At 33.3% G+C, this 20,158-nt stretch overlaps 1 protein-coding gene across 1 annotated transcript; it reads right to left on the reverse strand.

Moving 5' to 3' along the window:
* Positions 1-6,114: 6,114 nt before the first annotated feature.
* Positions 6,115-8,585, reverse strand: LOC132707485 (uncharacterized). Its single transcript, XM_060679360.1, has 2 exons — positions 8,462-8,585; positions 6,115-8,086 (listed from the first exon to the last, which is right to left on the reverse strand). The coding sequence occupies exon 2, from the start codon at positions 7,615-7,617 to the stop codon at positions 6,172-6,174; it is 1,446 nt and encodes a 481-aa protein (XP_060535343.1). The 5' UTR covers positions 7,618-8,086; positions 8,462-8,585; the 3' UTR covers positions 6,115-6,171.
* Positions 8,586-20,158: the final 11,573 nt, after the last annotated feature.

A 20,158-nucleotide genomic window follows, 5' to 3' on the forward strand; every position in this document is an offset into this window, starting at 1 on the left:
GGTTGAAAAGCAGTTCGTGTTTTGATGGCTGCCTCGATATTTCTTTCATCGTCATTTTAAAAGTTGCTATATTATGAGCATAGGCAGGGCTTCTAAACAGGATGTCACATGAGTATTGGTAGGTGGCAGAATAGGGGATTTTTGCTGATAATAACCGAGATTCATGGAGTGAAAGTTGCAATTTTAGTTTGACTTTTTAAAATAATTTTTGAAATAATCGAACTTCTTGCATAAAATTTGGCATAAATAATGTTGTGCCAAATTGTACTTCCTAACTTTTTTGCACCTTAGTGTATGTAAATTTTTAATAAATATATCACTGCTTTAACTGCTTTTCCACAACAATTTTAAATTTCGTCATTACGTAATATTTCAAATTTATTTTTTTTATTCTATGAATATTAAAATAACCTAGGTCATGAATATAAATGATCTAATATGATAGTACACACATAACCAACGTTTTCAATGGTATTTACGGAAAAACAAATTTAATTTTAAACTAAAGTAAAAACCATTCATAGAAAAAAATTCTATTCAGCAATAAATGTTCAAAATAATTTATTGATAGACTGCCTAATTTGAAATAATAATTCCTAGTTTCGTGATAATTCTACTTCTTGACCTAAAATTTTCTCTTCCAGCTCCGGTGTAATTATTTTTGGTCGTATCACAGAATCTGTTAAAAATATTCTCATTTTGTAAACCAAGTCATGTCTGGTATTATCGAAAAACTAACGAAAACTATTTAAAAATACCCAGGATGCTGGCAGACAGCAAAAAAATTCACCAGAACCTAAGTGCCTTTATCGCATTTGTTTTAGTCAAAGAAGGGATTTTGTTGTCTTTGTTTTCGTCAGAGCTAACTTCACGTTATTTTACTGACTTTTATTGTCACTATTTTAGTCAAAATCGACTTTTTGCAGATGAAACTGTTCAATTGGGTGCAACGAAAATTTTAAACCTGAATTTCTCGAAAATGACGAAAAATCTGCATACACTAACGCGCAAAAAATATGGGAAGTATCAATTCCACGAATAGCACCATACACAATTGGCCAATTTTTTTTCAAAATTATGGGTTATTTCAGGAATTATTTAAAAAAATCAAAAATGAAATTGCAACTTTGACACTCTGTATCTCGGTTAATATCAACTTTTGGTCTAAGTTAGGTTTCGTTAAATAGTTAACTTAAAGAATCTCTATTTTGCCATGTAGCAATACTTATGGGACACCCTGTATATTTATGTATTATGAATATATGCATATATATTTATGTATGCCGCATTTTGCGCAAAGTTATAGAACTTTCATGGTAAGCCGCATACCAAGAAAATTATGCAAGTATTTGCAATTACCGTTTCGTTGTTTTCGATAAAGACATATGGTTGCAATAATTCAGATCATTTATAATGCTACAAAAATTAATTCTAATCATTTTGCGCTGCGTCTGGTCTCTACTTTATATAAAGTTTATTCAAAATCACTTTGCTTGTAGCGACATGGTCGAGAGCAAATTTTCGCCATTGCCTCCCTCGGAATTTCCGTCGATAACGTTCATAGTTTCCAACATATTTCATTGTGAAGCCGCGCAGCCTGTAAACGGAATCGGTATCAGAGTGTGTTCGCGCGAGAAATATGCAGATCGTCGACCATGGGCGCTGAAGTACATACCGCCCATTATTTCATTACTTGACCGATTCATGAACTACAGTCTTGCAATGCATACCAACCTCAATAAATTAGACCTAATGGCTATACCCGGTCTAGGAGAGCATGCCCTAAGCTATTGGGGACTGGTAACGTTCGGGTAATAGAGTTTTTTTCTTTTTGGGTTGATTGAAACCGTTCAGTTTAATATCAATTTCTAATTAAACAACTTTGAGAAATACAGCGTAGAAAAATTATGACTGAATAAATTGAGAGGTTTCAAGGAATTCCGAGGAATTCCAGTTGAATTTCAGTTATTTCAAGCATCAAAAGACATTTTTTGTATGCGAATATTTTTTGAAGCAAAAAAACGCTTGTTAAAAAATTAAAATAATTTTCAAATTCACAATTAAAAATATTTGGCCAACAGGTGTAACTGATTTTTAATGTACGGCTGCAAAAAGCGTAAAATGCTTAGCGTTCATTCACTGTTTCCAATTTCAAAAAATGTTGGGGCATGTCCAAATACTAAAACATATCTAGTCGTATTAACTAAGCAGGCCCCTGACCAAATCACATGAAAATAATAAAAGAAACAATCAAAACAGGAACTACTAAGCATTTTAAGATTAAAGGCTAACAGCATAATCTTCATTTCTTATTTTAATGATACACAAATTGCTACGATCCTGAAGATCAAAATAAATTAAATTTTCCAAGGATTGATTAATATAGGGAACTAAACTTTTTTTTAAAACTGCCACTAAAGTCAGAATTGAATCAATGACCAATTGCATTATAGACATATTTTTTGCTGATACACGACGGAGGTATCTGAAGTTAGGGTAAGTCCGGAGAATAATGAGTATTAAAGGAACAGCAGTGTACACTTACCTCTGCGGGTTAACAATCGCGTAATTGCTTATCCTTTTGAAATGTATTTCTTTTAAATGTGTTTCAAAATATAGTGACAAATGATATATGATAACTAATGATTGTGAGGGAGGGCTGCACTAAATCCGTCTCCTTTAGAAATAATAATTTAAATGGGCGCTAGTTCAGTTATTCTTAATTGTTGGACTAAGTAACCTTTACTTTATGAAAATCCATTTAACACGCGATATATAGAACTTTAAGTTGCAATAAAACAACAATGGATTATTCGATTGACATGAATTTTATTTATCCGAAAGATAATCTTGTGGCAATAAATTATAAATATGATTTCTGGCAAGACAGCCACGGCTGGCGCGGATGTAACCCAATCTGGACGTCCAATTTTCGATGACTTTTTCAAACATTTGTGGCCGTATACCGGCAATAATACGGCGAATGTTGTCTTCCAAATGGTCAAGCGTTTGTGGCTTATCCGCATAGACCAATGACTTAACATAGCCCTATAGAAAGTAGTCTATCGATGTTAAATCACAAGATCTTGGAGGCCAATTGACAAGTCCAAAACGTGAAATTAGGCGTTCAACGTGTCTTTCAATAAATCGATTGTGGCATGAGCTGTGGGACATGTTGCGCCGTCTTGTTGAAACCACATCTCCTGGACATCATGGTTATTCAATTCAGGAATGAAAGAGTTAGTTATCATAGCTCTATATCGATCACGATTGACTGTAACATTCTGGCCATCATCGTTTTTGAAGAAGACCAATGATTCCACCAGCCCATGAAGCGCACCAAACAGTCAGTTTTTCTAGATGTAACGGTGTTTCGACACACACTTGAGGATTAGCTTCGCTACAAATGCAGCAGTTTTGTTTGTTGACGTAGCCATTCAACCAGAAGTGCGCTTCATCGCTAAACAAAATTCGCTTATGAAAATCGGGAACAACGGCAATCTCGTTTTGGATGCGACGAAACTGCGCCTTACTTGATGATCGTTTGGCTTCAATTCTTGCACTAGTTGGATTTTGTAAGCACGTACACCAAGATCCTTCCGCAAAATCTTCCATAAAATGGATAGACACAGATCCAATTTCTGTGCTCGATGGCGGATGGACTCCTTCGGGTCTTCCTCAATGCTACGCTCTACAGCAGCAATAGCTTCTTCTGTACACACCGTACGGCGTCTCTGGGGATGCGAGTTATCAATAAGAGTAAATGTCGTGCGAAAACGTTCTATAGTTAATCGAATTAACTGCTCTGATGGACGATTTTGTCGACGATAAAATGGACGTAGTGTGCGTTGTTCAGGCGTGAGTCTATCCATGATGAATTGCCAAACCAAACTGAGAATCATTTGACAGCTGTTAAATCGGTCGCCATCTTGAACAGTAATGCCAACTTAAAGTTCTATACATCGAAAAAAAACACCCATTATAAGAACAAAAGCTGTTCAGATTTTCACAGTTACTTATTACTTTATGAGAGCTTTTTCGACAACACCATGCCTTTATCAAATACATAATATGACAAAATTCCGACATCTAAATATACAATCGGGTAGTAGTAGTAATTAGTAATTGAAAATACCAAAATAATACAAAAAGATTTCATCACAGAAAATTTTGCAAAAGAATAAAATATTATAAAACAAATAAAATTTAACGAACCCTCATTTATTGATAAGGTTATAAATAAAAAACAGTTTCAAACAAATCGGAAGATTATCTGTCCCATATTAAATACAGAACCCAAAATTAAAAAACAAATAATATACATAGGAGAATCTAGTAAGGAAGTTTCGAAACATCTGTCTAAATTTGGTCTTAAGATTGCTTTTAAAACGGAAATCATTATTCGAAAATTTGTAAAAACACAAGAAAACTTAATCATAATTAACTCAAAAGTCCGGAGTCTAGAAGTTGAAATGTGATTCATGGTAACAAGTAGAACATTTAAGAAACGCATTAATGAACATAAAAAAGCGTATAAAAATAAAAGTGCGAATTCTAGCCATGCCTAAATTTAAATTTATATCTCTACAAAGGTAATTAAGAATCCACTACCACCTCACTTGTACATATAGATGTCGAAAAATTGATAAAGGCACGGTATTGTCGAAACAGCTTTCATAAAGTAGTATATATATATATATATATATATATATATATATATATATATATATATATATATATATATATATATATATATATATATATATATATATATATATATATATATATATATATATATATATATATTTACATCCTTCTAACAAAGCTGAACCATTAGACATATCGTACAATCCTGAACCTCCCATTTCTAGAGTAGTTACAGTTGCCTACGTGGTGTTTTTAAGCCTTTTTTGAGGGGGGCGTTCCAAAAATGTGTATATACATGAGATTTATTCAACAAATTCAGAGTTGTATATTTAAGGATTTTTAATATTATTGATGTCATCCTGAACCCTTTGTTATTTCACACAATCCTGAGCCAAAATACACATATATGCGGCAAAGCTGAACCTGCGCAGGGTTGCCAATTTTAAGGTGAATAGGAAAATGCTAAGAAAATCTTTGTTTACTTAGCCCTTCTTGTAACAAACCTGCCATTACATAAAATAAATTGAGTATGAAAGTCACCAAAAATACTTTTCAGTTTTAACTAATTACATATCAAAATTACAGAAATTTTGTCAGAAGGTAAAATGTTTTTGGTTATGTGTACAGTCTCCTTTTTAATTTCCTCAACTTTTTATGTAACTATCGCAAATTGACTTCCACGAAACAATTATTTTTAAGGACAAAATAGAATTAAAGATGCGCCTCACTATATATATATATATATATATATATATATATATATATATATATATATATATATATATATATATATATATATATTTTGCAACAAGTTCAATGATCGACTGAATAAAGAAATTTATGGAAATTGTTGCATACAATACGAATACATTTACTTAGTCAAAACTGACCACCGACAAAAGACTAACCAATCCTATTATCTCCGAAATCATCAAACCCGGGACCAATATAACTAAAATGTCGGAATTGGCCTGCAGCTGTAGATAGCAAAAGTGGCGTTTATAGCGGTGAATAAGTGAGTATTTTAGAGAATTCTTTGCTTAAATCCTATAGAACCGGTCAAGTTCATGTTATTGTTCCGTGGTTAAATTTTCAAAAAATGCACTGCCAGGGTACCGTTATTAATTTATTGTTAAAAACAAAACTGACGTAAAGTTATTCATACAAATCAAGTAATAATAAAGCGTAACTCTTGAGAAAGACAAAATAACAGCCTAGTTGTGAAACATAATTTAGAAGTTACACGATACACTTTTATTGTGAAGTTAAAATAAAATATAAGCAAAAAATATGTATTTTAAAAACTAAGTTGGCTTAATACTAAACTAAAAACAAAATCAGCTCAAGAATACAAAGTAATGAATCAAATATATAAAAGATTCTAGCGTAAAAAATAAAATTTAACATCTCAACGTCTTAATATTTAAGTTTTCCACTGTACATATTATAAACTACAGCTTTTATGCTTGTCCATTTTCTGTCTTTAAATAATTCAGGATATTGATTAGAGAATTCATTAACTTCCTACCGATTCGGAGCTTTTCTTTTTTTATTATGATCAGAAAAATATTCCGAAATTTTTATTTTTTGTAAGTTTGTCCATGATTGTCGTTCGTTAATGGGGATTGGCTTTTTTGGTTTTATCGCTTTTGTTGGTATTTCAGAATTATTTGAAGTGGATGGCATCTCGCAGTCAATGTTCAGATTATTGTTACTTGCATAGATTGTTTCCATTTCTTCATTATCAAAAACAGGGGATAAATCAATATCAATTTCATCTAGTGTTTTAGATTTGTATTTGTCGGCTCCGCCTTCCATCATTAAAAGTAAAAGTTTTGAAATTTTAGCTGTTTGATACACTTTATCGGACATACGGTAAAAGTTTGAATGAGTTTGTAATGTGTGACCCATGAATTTGCTTAATTGCTCCATATCGTTATTTGAAAACTGAAGAAGTTGAGTGATGGTAGCTAAATGCTTTCGAAGTTTTGTTGCTGTTATATTGGCAGCTTTCTCCAGTTGGCATTTCTTGGCATATTTGTGAATAATTTTAGTTCCATCAACAAACCCTCGACCAGTTGTGTGAAACACAAAATCACTTTGAATTGCAAAGTTATCTCTAGTTTGCAAAATACATTCAAAATGCGTTTTCATTATTGGTGATAATAATATGGGTACCCCTCTTCCACGCTTTCCTCTTATAACTAAACGACTGTAGGTTTTTAATAAAATCTTTTCGGATTCTGTTAAACATTTTTCAAATTCGTTATTGGAATCACTTTCTAAATTAATTGATTTAAAAGTTTGGACTTTTAGCTGAGCTACCTCAGCTGGTCGCCTTCTGTTAAGAAGAATAACTTGGGTATACAATATTTCTTTTAATGAATTATAGGCTTTGAAATCGTGTTCATTTGATTTCAAACTGTTAAATGATTGCTCTGCAGCATTGTGCAAAAAAATATTAAACCTCTTTAGGTCGCTAGTAAGAGGCAATAATTCTTCTTTGTTCCATTTACTTTCATTTAAATTAGTACATGCTTGCGCGGAAACTTCATTACACCATTGAGATTCTATTAGGTTCTTTAATATTTTAAGATCTTTTCGTTGATCGCTTGTGTTTTCCATTTGAACGAGATTAATATATGCGAGGTCACAACATTTTTTTATAAGTGTTCCAAAATTAATAGCCAAAGTTGGAGATTCATAATTTTCTGTTTGCGTATTATATTTTGCAATTTTATTAACTCCAGATATTATTAGTTTAAAGTGCTTTGGTCGGAGAATATCTATAAGATTCTGAACGTCGGAATTCTCTTTTCTAGCACACCGCAAAAGTTTTGCAAGTCTTCGCATATTTTGTCTTACCAAGTCAATATTACCTTTACTTTGGCGGCCCTTTATATAGGAAAATGCATATTGACAAATTAAAGTATCTTTTTTAGCTATAAGGCTTATGTCGTCTGCGCGCATTCTACAGAAAATTTTAGTTTTCAATAAATCGTCTTGTTTAAAATCTTGTAAAAGTAAAGCAGTTTGTCCATCGCTTTGGGAAGTTTGTCTTCTTTTGTTTTCTTTATCATAATTAGATGGACATATTTTGGTGTGCCTGTATAAATTTTTTTTTTATAGTAACCTAAACAATATTTGCAGGGAAGATACTCGTCTGAGGTTGAAAATTTTTCAGTAATTTTTAATCTCTTGACAGGTCTTACTACAGTATCTGCCCTATTTTTGATAAAATTTCCTTTTTTTTTAAGTTTGATAAAGCCAGTCGCCTCTCCTTTGAATTAACATGATGACAAAGTAGTCTGACTACATCAATCTCCTCGGAGTGCCATTTAGAAACATGTCTAGCAAAATGCGATACATCTTTTTCGCAATAGAGGCAAAAATCTCTCCGATCTTTGTAGTTCTTTCTTAATGCTTTTTCCACCATTGGCTGAAAGAAATGGTGAAAACTTAGAAATAGTCACAAATTTAATTACTAGAGTTGTATAGATCGAAAAATGTTTGTTTCAAATTTTAAATAAAATTTAAGTATAATCTTAATCTTAAATGCAGACAAAACATCGTCAACAAAATGATTTTCAATTAAACTGCAACCTTTCAATAGAACTATGACAATAACATAGTTAAACTATCTGCTTTCTTTAACTTGTATTCCTAAATAAGGGATGAAGCAATATTTATTCCTTTTTGTATTATAGGAGAGTTGTAACTGAAATTTTTTCTTTTCCGACGAAATTGTTTAATTAACAAACATTTTAGTAGCGAAATTATTTTTTACCTACATTACGTAAAAATAGTAGGTTACCTCATTTTCTAGAGCAAGATCTGAAATTTGTTGAGCTACATTATCGCTTCTGCTTTCATCTTGCAATTCTCCAAGTATCCGTGGTTGACAATCAGTGGCTAAGAGGTTTTTTGGTAGCTTTTTTTTTGCAACTTTTTTTCTAGTAGGATGGGAAAAATAAACAAACTTATTCCATGAATAAATCGATAATATGAAAGATTTGAATAAGTACTTACTATTCCTATTCATTAAATACACATCAGCCACAACTTGATCAATTACAGACCTTCCATCCTCTTCTTTTGCATTTTCATCATTTTGAAAACAAATATTTGAATTTGAAGAATGAGATTTCACATTTAAAGGCGAATCTTTATTTAATTTATTTATTTCTGATGGAGGTGGTGACAAATAATTTTCGGAAATATTCGAACAATTATCACTAACTTCTGTCGTTTTCTTTTCTAAAAATTTTATTGTTTTAACGTGGATCTTCGAAAAAATACTTTTTGTGTAGAAAGAGAAAAAGGAGAAAGAGACAATAACTTACCTTTCGCTAAACACAAATCAACTATTAATTTGCAACGGCCGCTATTATTCATTTTCAAACCGACGACCGACGCGAGGCCGACGTAAGAACGATGACAAACCTGAACCACGGTATACAAAATTCCAACTCTATAAAACTTAGTTTGCCATCTCACTGCCTCAAAAAAATAACTAACAGTGTTGCCATGTAGTGTGGATCAGGATTGGACTAATGGTAAGATATACACAGAGAAACGTGTATAATTTTGAAATTGTCTGCAGCGCCAAAAACGGCCAAATAGTTGAACTAAAATACTAGATATACCATACGATCCTGAACCACCATAAAAACAGATTTCTTTAAGGTTCCAATTGAGCCACTGAAACAAAAGTTAGCCACTTTTGCGACCCGATGGCGCCTCTAATTCTAGTTTGTATTATATCTAAAAATATCAAAGTTTACGTGAAATATGACAAGAAAACAATCCTGATCCAATATACAGGTTCAGGATTGTCAACGTGGTTCAGGTTTGTTAATAAGTTTTACTATCGAAGGTTCAGGAATGTATGATTTCCGAAAAAAAAAAAAAAAAAAAAAAAAAAAAAAAAAAAAATATATATATATATATATATATATATATATATATATATATATATATATATATATATATATATATATATATATATATATATATATATATATATATATATATATATATATATATATATATATATATATATATATATATATATATATATATATATATATATATATATATATATATATATATATATATATATATATATATATATATATATATATATATATATATATATATATATATATATATATACAGTGTTCGAAGTGTTTTCGGAGCGCGAGCATTGAAGATGCCAAGTGAGATTTTGGCGAAACGTCTGCAGGATTCGATTTAGAATTATCGAATTTCTTCTACGTGTTTAAAAATTTAGTAAAACAGGGATAGTTTTTAAATCAATTTAATGTTACAGCGAGGAGGTGTTGCTGCACGATTTAAAATATGAAACAAAGAGACAATACGGTACCGGCGTGTTTGCTCATGAAATGTGTCACCAATGGATCGGAGAACTGGTAACCGCCACTCCTCAAATCTTCGAAGGCCTTTGCGCTTTCATGCAGTTCTTTATTCCTTCACAGCTAAAGGTAAGTGCAAATATCAATAGCCGTTATTATTAAGACATAAAGAGTGTGTTATATTGCGCATTACACTAGTGTATTCGCTTTTATAGGCCCTCATTTATTAAATTCGTTTTTCCGTTCTCGTCTGTAAAATACCTAATTACACACCGATTTAGCGTGCGGAGGAATCACTTTACCACGTCAGTTTCGTTTCTCACGGATCCGAGCCACACATTTCAGAGATTTTACCGCACGGGTTTGGGCGCAATCGCATGTTTTCGCAGATTTCACCGCACCGTTTGAATTTTAACGTTTGTCAATTCTGTTGTTTTGTTTTGGAATAATGTACCAAACAACTAATAAATAATAACTAGTAAAGTTAAATTTATAATTTAAGTTTCCCACAGAAATTTGAAATACAGTTCGCATGAACTTTAATGGTTTTTCAGTTTTTGTATTAATATATTGCTAAGATCAATTGTAGCATTTTTGAATATCCATCTCTCATCAGTGCAAACGAAACAAAATTTAAGGTTGCTATTTTTTTGCTTATACGATCTTAAAAACTTAATCCTCTTGGATGATTTTTCTTCCACATTTGCAGTCTTTTTCTTTAAATAAACTAATTAGTGGTAAATTGTAAAAGTTAAATAAAGAACATAATGTTTTAAAATTGTGTTTATTCCGTTGTTTATATGACATATCAATAATACATCTCTCTCTGTCAAACGTACACAATTAAAAAGAGACAACAATCGCAGAACCAATAGGAACGATGAATGGTACGAAATCGGATAATCTGTTATTATTTTTAATTCGTTAAATTATGATTTTTTCGTGAAGGTCGTAGAAAAAGTATAGTATGCAACACGTTAGTTATATGCCCCAAATTGCAGACGAAGCTCAAAGCTAAGAGAAGATAACGCCTCGCTGACACCGCATCGAAAGCTCTTATTCGATTGTCACATTGTAAAATTGCTCTTAATTATTCCAGCCTTTGTATCGGCTAGTCCGAAGAAAACTTTATTTTGCTTTCCGTCTAAATAAATGTTTATAAAAACGCTCTCCCGAATTTGGAACATTTAAGTCGTTTGGTAAACTTTTTAATTCACGACTTTATTTGGCACCAGCGGAGAGCAGCCGAGCCTTTTTTATAACAGGTCTACAATCTACGATCATGTTAAATCACTCGTGTTTTTCATGACATAATCACACGCATGTGTCAACGATTTGTTGAATATTCCTTAGCAGACAACATCGCTATTTATGCAGGCGTTTTGGTGTATGGTGTAAAGTTTTAATATGCACGTGTATAAAAAAATGAGGTTATTTTTCTTTCTTTAAAGAAAGAATTGGACTTCGCTTGTTGGGTTAAAACTACCATAATTATAATATACTCTACGGTTAAAATTATGTAGCATTCTCTATCTAATTTGATGGTGCTTGTATTCCTTTTGTTTCTTCTGGGTCCAATTAGGATTATTTTGTTAGAAATTTCTGAAATTCTACAATACTAGCGGAGAGAGTGTTTCATAAATCAGAGATCAGAAAAAAAATTCTACTCCCTTCCCCAAAATACCCAATTATGCATGCAGTTATGGATCAACGGTGCGGAAAGTATCACTAAAAGACGTCGCCTTCGTTAACCACGGTTCCGTACCATTTACGACGAGATGATATTTTGACTTTTATCAGTTCTGACGCTCACGTGTCACCCAGTGACAAAAACATTCGTTTGGCCAGAATGTACCGAAAAAGCAATAGTCTTAGAAAAAGTATGGTACACATCACGTTGCTTAACTTCTACACTTATTCATTTCTTAAACACCTGCTTCGCGATTGTGCGTTGTCAATTGTGTTCACAAAATGTATCTACTACAGGACCTGTCTGATTGGAAGTACATCAATTATATGATCCCGGACATACATGAGGCCCTAAACATAGACGCGGACAAAAACACCAAATCTTTAATGGAACCTACACACAAAAAGTTGATATACAGAAAAGGATGTTATGAGCTACTTCCGATATTTTAACGAGATTTTATTGAATAGGTGCTGGCCTATTTCGCATGATACAGCACGTAATGGGAAATGACAATTTTTTTAAAGCTATCCAGCAATACGTGATGAAATTGTAAGTAGATTTAAATTGAGTGAGTCATGGTAATTTATCTACAGTCATTTGGTTTACCTCGTGGTTCCGTTTCGAAAATATAATTAAAAAATATTTTACACAGCTCTTCGCATTGTCATAACACCATCCCCTCCTTGATATATTGCCCCTCGTTATTCCGTTATGACATTAGATTAATCGTAACCTAGTTACAGTAGCGCTATTATAATTATTTTTATTTAGTTCAATGATGTTCCGCCATGATATTGACAGTATTATAACATTAGTAATAATATGAACGAATAAAAACAAATTTCAATAATTGTCTACCATCAGTCAGTGAAAAAGATATTACAGTAAAATTAAAAGATTAATCGACTTATCTGGAAGATTAATATTAATTTTCCGAGCTTGTCCGTAGATACAATTACACACTGTAGTATCCGTTCATCATGTTCTCGATCACGACGTTTAAAGCAAAATACCTGCTTTTTTTGTCTCCGCCGAACGCCGGCCTGCCGGCCGGGCTTGTGAATCATTCCGTTTTGAATCAAAATCGCCTATGGGGTATCACTGGGTAAAGGGTGGGTTTGTAATTGTATCTACGGACAAGCTCGGAAAATTAATATCAATCTTCCAGGTAAGTCGATTAATCTTTTAATTTTCCTTCACTTGTCCTTGATACAATTACACACTGTAGATGTTCAGAGTGAAAGGCGATTTTGCTGCCGCTGGAGGTGGAGGTGTATTTCCATAATTTGTAACAATATGAACCGTAGTAATAAATAATTAAACTACCCACAACGGTGTAGATATCTACACAATAATATATACAATAACAGGGCTCGATTAAAGGTCCATCGTAAAATCTAAAAAATGTATTAAAGGATGGTATCCAACCGGCTGTAGGGTGTATTGAGTCAATATTGAAACTCGTCTTGAAGCAGCCGAAGTTGCTGCATAACGGCTGCTTTGACCGGAAAAGATTTTGGTGTCAATTCCACCTAACTTTAGGACACGTTTTAGTCCGCAACTTATGCTCTGCGATGATGCGGCGTCAAATGGTTTTCTATGCGTTAGTAGTAAGATGCTCATAATCTTTGCGATAGCTCGAAGTTTTCTCTAAGTAGATGTATATGTTGTGAGCTACGCATAGTTCTACCATTTTGTGAAGGTAAGGGAATTTCAGAAGCGGGTTGGTTTTATTTTTTTATATTTAGGCTCTGGAGGTCTTGTGTTAGCAACATCTTTTAAAAATCTGTTAATGATTTTTGTATCAACCTCTTTGGGGGAAAAGGTTAAGTTCAGAGCCGATCTGTAGAAGTTGATAACAGAAGATGCCCCCCTATTCAATACACATTTCAAAAACTCTAGACAGTTACCTATGTTATATGAGAGCGGGTCTGTGTTGTGTTTTTGATGACAGGGGTCCCATATTTTTTGAAACAACTTGAGTACTGATTGAGAGTGACTTTTTCTAGGGACTTGACCATGGTTGATATTGCCGTCTCCAGGGTACGTTTCTTTATTGGAGTGATAGTATTAGATTGAAATTAGGTTCAAAAAAGATGAGATTTTCTGGCAACAGTTTTTTAAAATAGGGTACCATGGTTGAGAAAGGCAATTCGGTACAACTACAATACCAAGCGTTTTGTCTTGAAAAGATTTATCAAACCCTTGAGTAGCGCAAGGAAAAAGGTAGGAAGGCGTAAAAGTAATATTTGTTCCACTGAATAGTGATACGGTCTATTGCCAAATAATTTGGACCGGGAAGGCAGAAAATATACCTTTTGCACTTATTGATTATTCGTGAAGCGAATAGATCTACTTTAGGAATCCCGAATTTTCTAGTATTCTGTATTTCGGTTCGTATTCGGTATCGAGTGATAATGATCGGGACCAGACCGGTATCTCGCGGAGGCAATTCTGGTAGCTCTGACAACTCTCAAAACTCTCAACTCTCAAAACTCTGAGAAGCTTCAGAATTCCACAAAAAAAAATCTAATTGTCATAGGCAGGTCATAGGGGTAGCTCACTGCATATTCGAAAATTAACAGAGTAGCTCAACAAATTGAAGAGGTTGGCGACCACTGATCTACTGTCCTTGTCCGCTCTAATTTTTCTGTTGACGCAATGTAGCTTGCAAACACCGTTAAGTTTCTGTGTTTGCACCATTCCCAAAGTTGTTTTATTACATCGTTTAAGTAGTTGCCTCCTCGATTGATACAAGATTTTGCAGTGCGATTATCGGTTCTGAGCAGAATGCGAATATTATTTTCATTTTTCGTCAATAAATTTAACGCATAATAAACTGCTTTTGTAGACCATTTTAAAAATGGAAAGCAAGAATTGAAACTAACGCTCACACAATGTATATTGATCGCAAAACAATCGCATAACCAACGTAACAGCCGCGCCCTTGATGCGCTAATTTTATTTCTGTCCGTAAAACTTGTGTTTTTAAAAACGATTTTTATTCAATACAAGCGTTTACAGGCAGCGTTACGACAATAAGAGACTTAAGAGACTGACGAAGCACATGAAACAATACTTATATTTATAGTATATGAAAGCTGAATAAGCTTATCCTTATCAAATGCGTTCTTATTATTATATGGGTCATCATAAATAGATATATAACTCCTCCCTCCTCAAGTCTGAGAAAATCGGGGTTGATTTTTGAGGGTTTTCAATTCTATATCTACTTTTACATGTTGTTGTCTTTTCTTATAATAAAAATACACCCAAATTATTATACCTATAATTATAATAACCATTATTAATATTAAAGTAATTGAAACACCTGATTTTACAAAGTCTAAATGTTTTAGTGGGTGGGTTACTAGATTTTGGGCATTTACTATATCTTCCTTTATATTTTCGACATCAATTTCTCTTAGTTGCAAAAGTTCGACATTTTGAACCAATTTCTCATCAATAGTAATTGATGAAAGTTTTAGTCTTAAATTAATTATATCTATTTTTTGAGAATCATAATTATTATCCCGAATTTTAACATTAGTGTTGAAAGGGAGAATTAAAGAAACTTTCTTTATTATTTCAATGCTTTGTTGATTTGGGCATTGGAAATATGCTTTTTCCTGTGAAGAGGGGATTACTAAAATTGAATTGTCTTTTAATTGAGTAACGGAGGTTTCTAAGTATTTTACCTGTATCATTGGGCAATGATTAGTTAAATTAATTGTTTGTGGAACGCAGGATTCATTTTTATTAAGTAAGTTTCGTGGCCATAACGACATCTCTTCAATTTTATAACAGGTTGAAGAAATCATCCATGGATTTTAATAGATATGGGTTATTTATAACAGGTAAATCATGTACAGGTATCGGGTACATACGACAGAGAGCAAATGGTTTATTTAATATTAAAGGTACTGCCATATAGAATATAATAAGTTCATTCTTAATTATGACGTCTGTATGTATCACCTCATAATATTTAATAATATTATCAAAGGGAATTCGTGTTTGGGTTATATGGTGTAGTAAAGTGTAATTCTATTTTATGTGTTTTACACAAATCCTCTAGTAATTTACTTTTAAATGTCTGCGCGTTATCAGTTGTGATTTTACTTGGCGTACCGTGCTGTGAAAAGAATTTAGTTAGGCATTGGCATATTGATAGGGTATGCGGCTGCAAATTTAGAAAAGTTGTCTAATATTGTAAGATATTTTTGTGCTGAAATTGAATATATATCGATATATATGTGTTCTAAAGGTTTAGATCCAATTGGTGACGGTTTATAAATGACCTTGTAAGGATGTCTATCATATTTGGTTTTCTGACATACTTCGCATAAATTGACAAAGTTAATTACGTCTCTTTCAAGACTTGGCCAATAATACTTTTGTTTAATATTTTTAATATTTTCCGTCATTCCTCGTAGTATGATATCTGTTTACTATTTCTTTTTGTTCGTCCTGGTCGGTTACGTCTTCAAGCAAGGTGTTAGAGATAACTAATTTAAATGCATTATTTTTAAATGTTTCCTAGAAGGTTCTTATAATTACTGGTTCTAATTCTTTATTCCAAAAGTATAAGCAGTAAGTATCTGGTGGTAAGTTGTCTCGTAATAACATTTGAATTCTTTCCATTATTGGGTTTTCTTCTTAGTTTCAAATAGTTTTTCTATTCGAACGTGGGGTTGTTCTTTGTCAGTCCATTTCAATATAATTTGATTTTTAAACGAATTTATTGCTTTGTTAACGTATGGTGCTCCTATGATTGGATTTTCCATAGATGAATGTATAGTTTTCGTATCAGAGTTGCTTTTTTCGTTTTGGGTTACTTGTTCACTTATTGATGGTTGAGGGTTGTTTTCTTCGTACGGTTGTGATATCTGATAGTTTATTTCATTCGGAGGTCTTATTTAGATATCTGAGATTATGTTAATTTTGGGATTCTTTACGATGTCGCTTTGATTTGGTAAGTGGCACACAAGAATTTCTATATTTTCATTCTTAAATATATAGTCGATCATTGCTTTTACTTTTTGCCAATCTAGTTGGTCTAATCCGCAACCTATTTTAGGGATTGTAATTTTTACTATATAGTTTTCTTTAGCATGAGTTTTCATTTTATTTAGGGCTTTCCATAATGTGAAATAAGTAGGTTTTTTATTGGACTTTTCTATTCTTTTTGTCATCAAATAGCGTAGCTATTCCTCCTGGTTTTGGATTTTGGTCTAGAAGATGTTTTACATTTTTAAATTTATTTTTAAAGTCTACGGCGATGCCTTGTTCCATTCTAAGGTCAGCTGCAACACAATGTGCTAGCGAGTAGTTATTTTGTTCAAATAAATCACCTTTAACTTCCTTAATAATATTTGAAGTCTATCGGCGATATTTGGTATTGGATATTTGTCTTCTATTGTTTTTTCGTTCAATTTTCTGTAGTCTATCACGAGTCTCCATTTCTTACATCCGGATGCGTCTGCCTTTTTAGGTACTATCCAGACTGGTGAGCTCCAGGGAGAACTTGATGGTCGAATTATTCCTCCTTGTAGCATTTCTTCTATCTGTCTATTCACTTCTTGTTTATGGATATACGGGTATTGATAACTATATCGATTTTTCCAGTGATTTCTTTTCTTATTGTCGGGTTATTAAAGGCCGTTGTTTCAAAATTATTAAGTTCAAAGGGTTTTAAGGGTAAGTTAGTATTAATATTACCTTCGAGGGCTATTGATTTTTTCGAATGATTATATATATATATATATATATATATATATATATATATATATATATATATATATATATATATATATATATCGGTCAAACAAGCCAGTATCTTAAAAACAGAATTAATGGTCACAAATACGACAAAAAAAATACGACTGCCCTGAAGAGTCATTGCGCGGAAACCAAGCATTCTTTCAACTTTGCGAAAGTAAAAATTCTAAAAACCGAAAATAATACAAAATTCTGTAAATTTTCGAAAACACACCGAAAAGGATCCTACCGACGCGCCAATTTTATTTCTGTCCGTTAAACTTGTATTTTTAAAAACGATTTTTATTCAATACGAGCGTTTACAGGCAGCGTTACGACAATAAGCGACTTAAGAGACTGAAGAAGCACATGAAACAATACTTATATTTATAGTATATGAAAGCTGAATAAGCTTATCCTTATCAAATGCGTTCTTATTATTATATGGGTCATCATAAATAGATATATAACTCGCTCATCTATAGTTTCTTACGAAACATTCTGTAACATAGGTAATGTGGCTGATTACATACTGTGTTCGCCGCGTCGCCAAGAAATTGCATAGGGCGTCTACACTTTTATTTCCAAAAAGTTGGTGTGATTTAGCGTTTGTCTTCGATCCTAGAAACCATGAAAAGTTCTGCCCCCACAATAGGCACCAACACCAGACGGAGACGCGTTTGAGAAAATTTCTGGAACAAATTTTTACAGCTTTATGTTCTGACCTTTTCAAATATTATTTTCCCACCAAGAGAGGACGTTAGTTTATTGGGGATCTTCATTCTGAGATTATAATTTTGAAATTATTTGTAATTTTCATATTTGAGGTGTTTAGTGAGAAGCTCAGGAAGGTTATACATTGTTGTTGCTCTGAAACACTTTGGTTTTGTGTTGAGAGAAGGAATTGTAAATATTTGTAAATGTCCCCAATATGTTGGTATTAGTTGCTTATTCTGTCACTTGTAATTTTTGACCAAATACTGCCCCGATAGACCGCGGACTAACTGTGTGTATGTTTGTTTGTTTGATTTTGAATGAATGAATGGGAATTTTGAATTTTCTTGTTATTTCATTTTTTGGGTACTTGTCAAGCCATTTTTAAAGATTGCATTTCAACGCAAAACTATCGGCCTAAACTGCTTGTTGCCTATAGTCCTCATTAGCAGTGAGTACTTCCATTTCCGAAGAAAAGGACTTTGATAGTAAAATAATATTGAAATAAGTGAATGGATATGAAAATATTTCAAAAAGTAAAAAATTCTAGCGCAGGCGTCCAAACAGTAACGCGTGCTACCTGTTTGAATGGGTACGAATGTTCCCCGAAAATGCTATGGAAATCGCCCGATTTGCTCTCTTGCATAATTACACAGTTTTTTTTTCGGCGAACCTACAATTTATTTTGTTTGACAAAAAATCGCTTATAGATTAGAGACTTGCTGCCTACCCTACCACCGGTTTAACGAAAGTTTTTTTTTTCGGTCTATACTTGACTTCTTTAGTGCTTTGTTATTTTTGAAAAAGTTATGCAAGTCTTTTCCGTTCCGTTCCGTTCGTCCTTTTTTACTGTCTTGGCTAATTTGTGTAGATATGGTAATATTTTGTGGATCCGTTGTGAACTTTAAACCTTTTTTTTTGTCATTGAGATTTGTTTAAGTCCATAATCAGAATATCCCTAGGTAATCAACGAAGAGAATACTTATTTTTCTAAGAAGAGCAGATACTGACTTAGGTGTACACAATTTTTTTGACTTTCTATGAAAGGGTGGATGTACCCCTTTGACCCAGTTCAGAACAATTAGGTAACTGGTTATCGCTCCTTACGCATCTAAAACTTTACCTTGTTCAAGCAACATATTTCCCGGTGGTAACAGTGTATCTTGTAATCTGGCTGCTTCCCTCTTCTGATTGGTGTTCTCTCCTCCCTCCTTTTTTAAAGTGATCCTCCCAGAGTGGGCCCCGTTTTGTTACCCCCCATTTTTGACGCGGGTGCTCAGCGACATGACTTTGCTATGACGAACACACCGAACCTACCCGACACCATAGCCCTGACGTGATTGGGCGCGGAACGATGCTAACCGGAAAGATCCGGTGGTACTCTCTACTCGGGGTCCGGGGATTTTCCACGGCGCTGTTTAGTGTTGCGAGTGAACCAGGTAGGGTTCACTTGCGCCAATCGCCAATCGCACTTGAACGGACTACGTGACCTTGCTTTGTCGATATCGTCGATATAAAAGAGTAACGCGTGTTACCGTTTGCCTGGATCACATGATCCCGAGGAATATTGAAATCGAATGATTTTACTCTCCTTTGTCGATATCATCAATGTAAAGAGGTAACGAGTGTTATCGCATGCATGGTTAGCATGATCCCGAAGAGTATTGTTTAAATTGACTTATTTCACGCTTCTTTGTTGATATCGTCAGTATGTAAAGGTAACGAGTGTCATCGTATGAGGTGGATCGCATGATCCCCGAGAGCATTGTTGAAATCGAGTAATTTCACTCTCCTTCGTTGGTAACAACGATATAAAAAGGTAACGAGTGTTACCGTATGGCGTGGATCGCATGATCCCGGAGAGCATTGTTGAAATCGAGTGATTTCACTCTCCTTCGATAGCAACGATACTGAAAGGTAACGAATGTTACCGTATGCCGTGGATCTCATGATCCAGGAGAGAATTGTT

This window comes from Cylas formicarius, unplaced genomic scaffold, assembly GCF_029955315.1.
Source record: "Cylas formicarius isolate icCylForm1 unplaced genomic scaffold, icCylForm1.1 PGA_scaffold_9__14_contigs__length_23061073, whole genome shotgun sequence".
Taxonomy (NCBI): Eukaryota; Metazoa; Arthropoda; class Insecta; order Coleoptera; family Brentidae; genus Cylas; species Cylas formicarius.

Excerpts from the sequence above, each read along its gene's own strand:
- LOC132707485 (XM_060679360.1), bottom strand. The coding sequence starts at position 7,617 with ATGCGCGCAGACGACATAAGCCTTATAGCTAAAAAAGATACTTTAATT.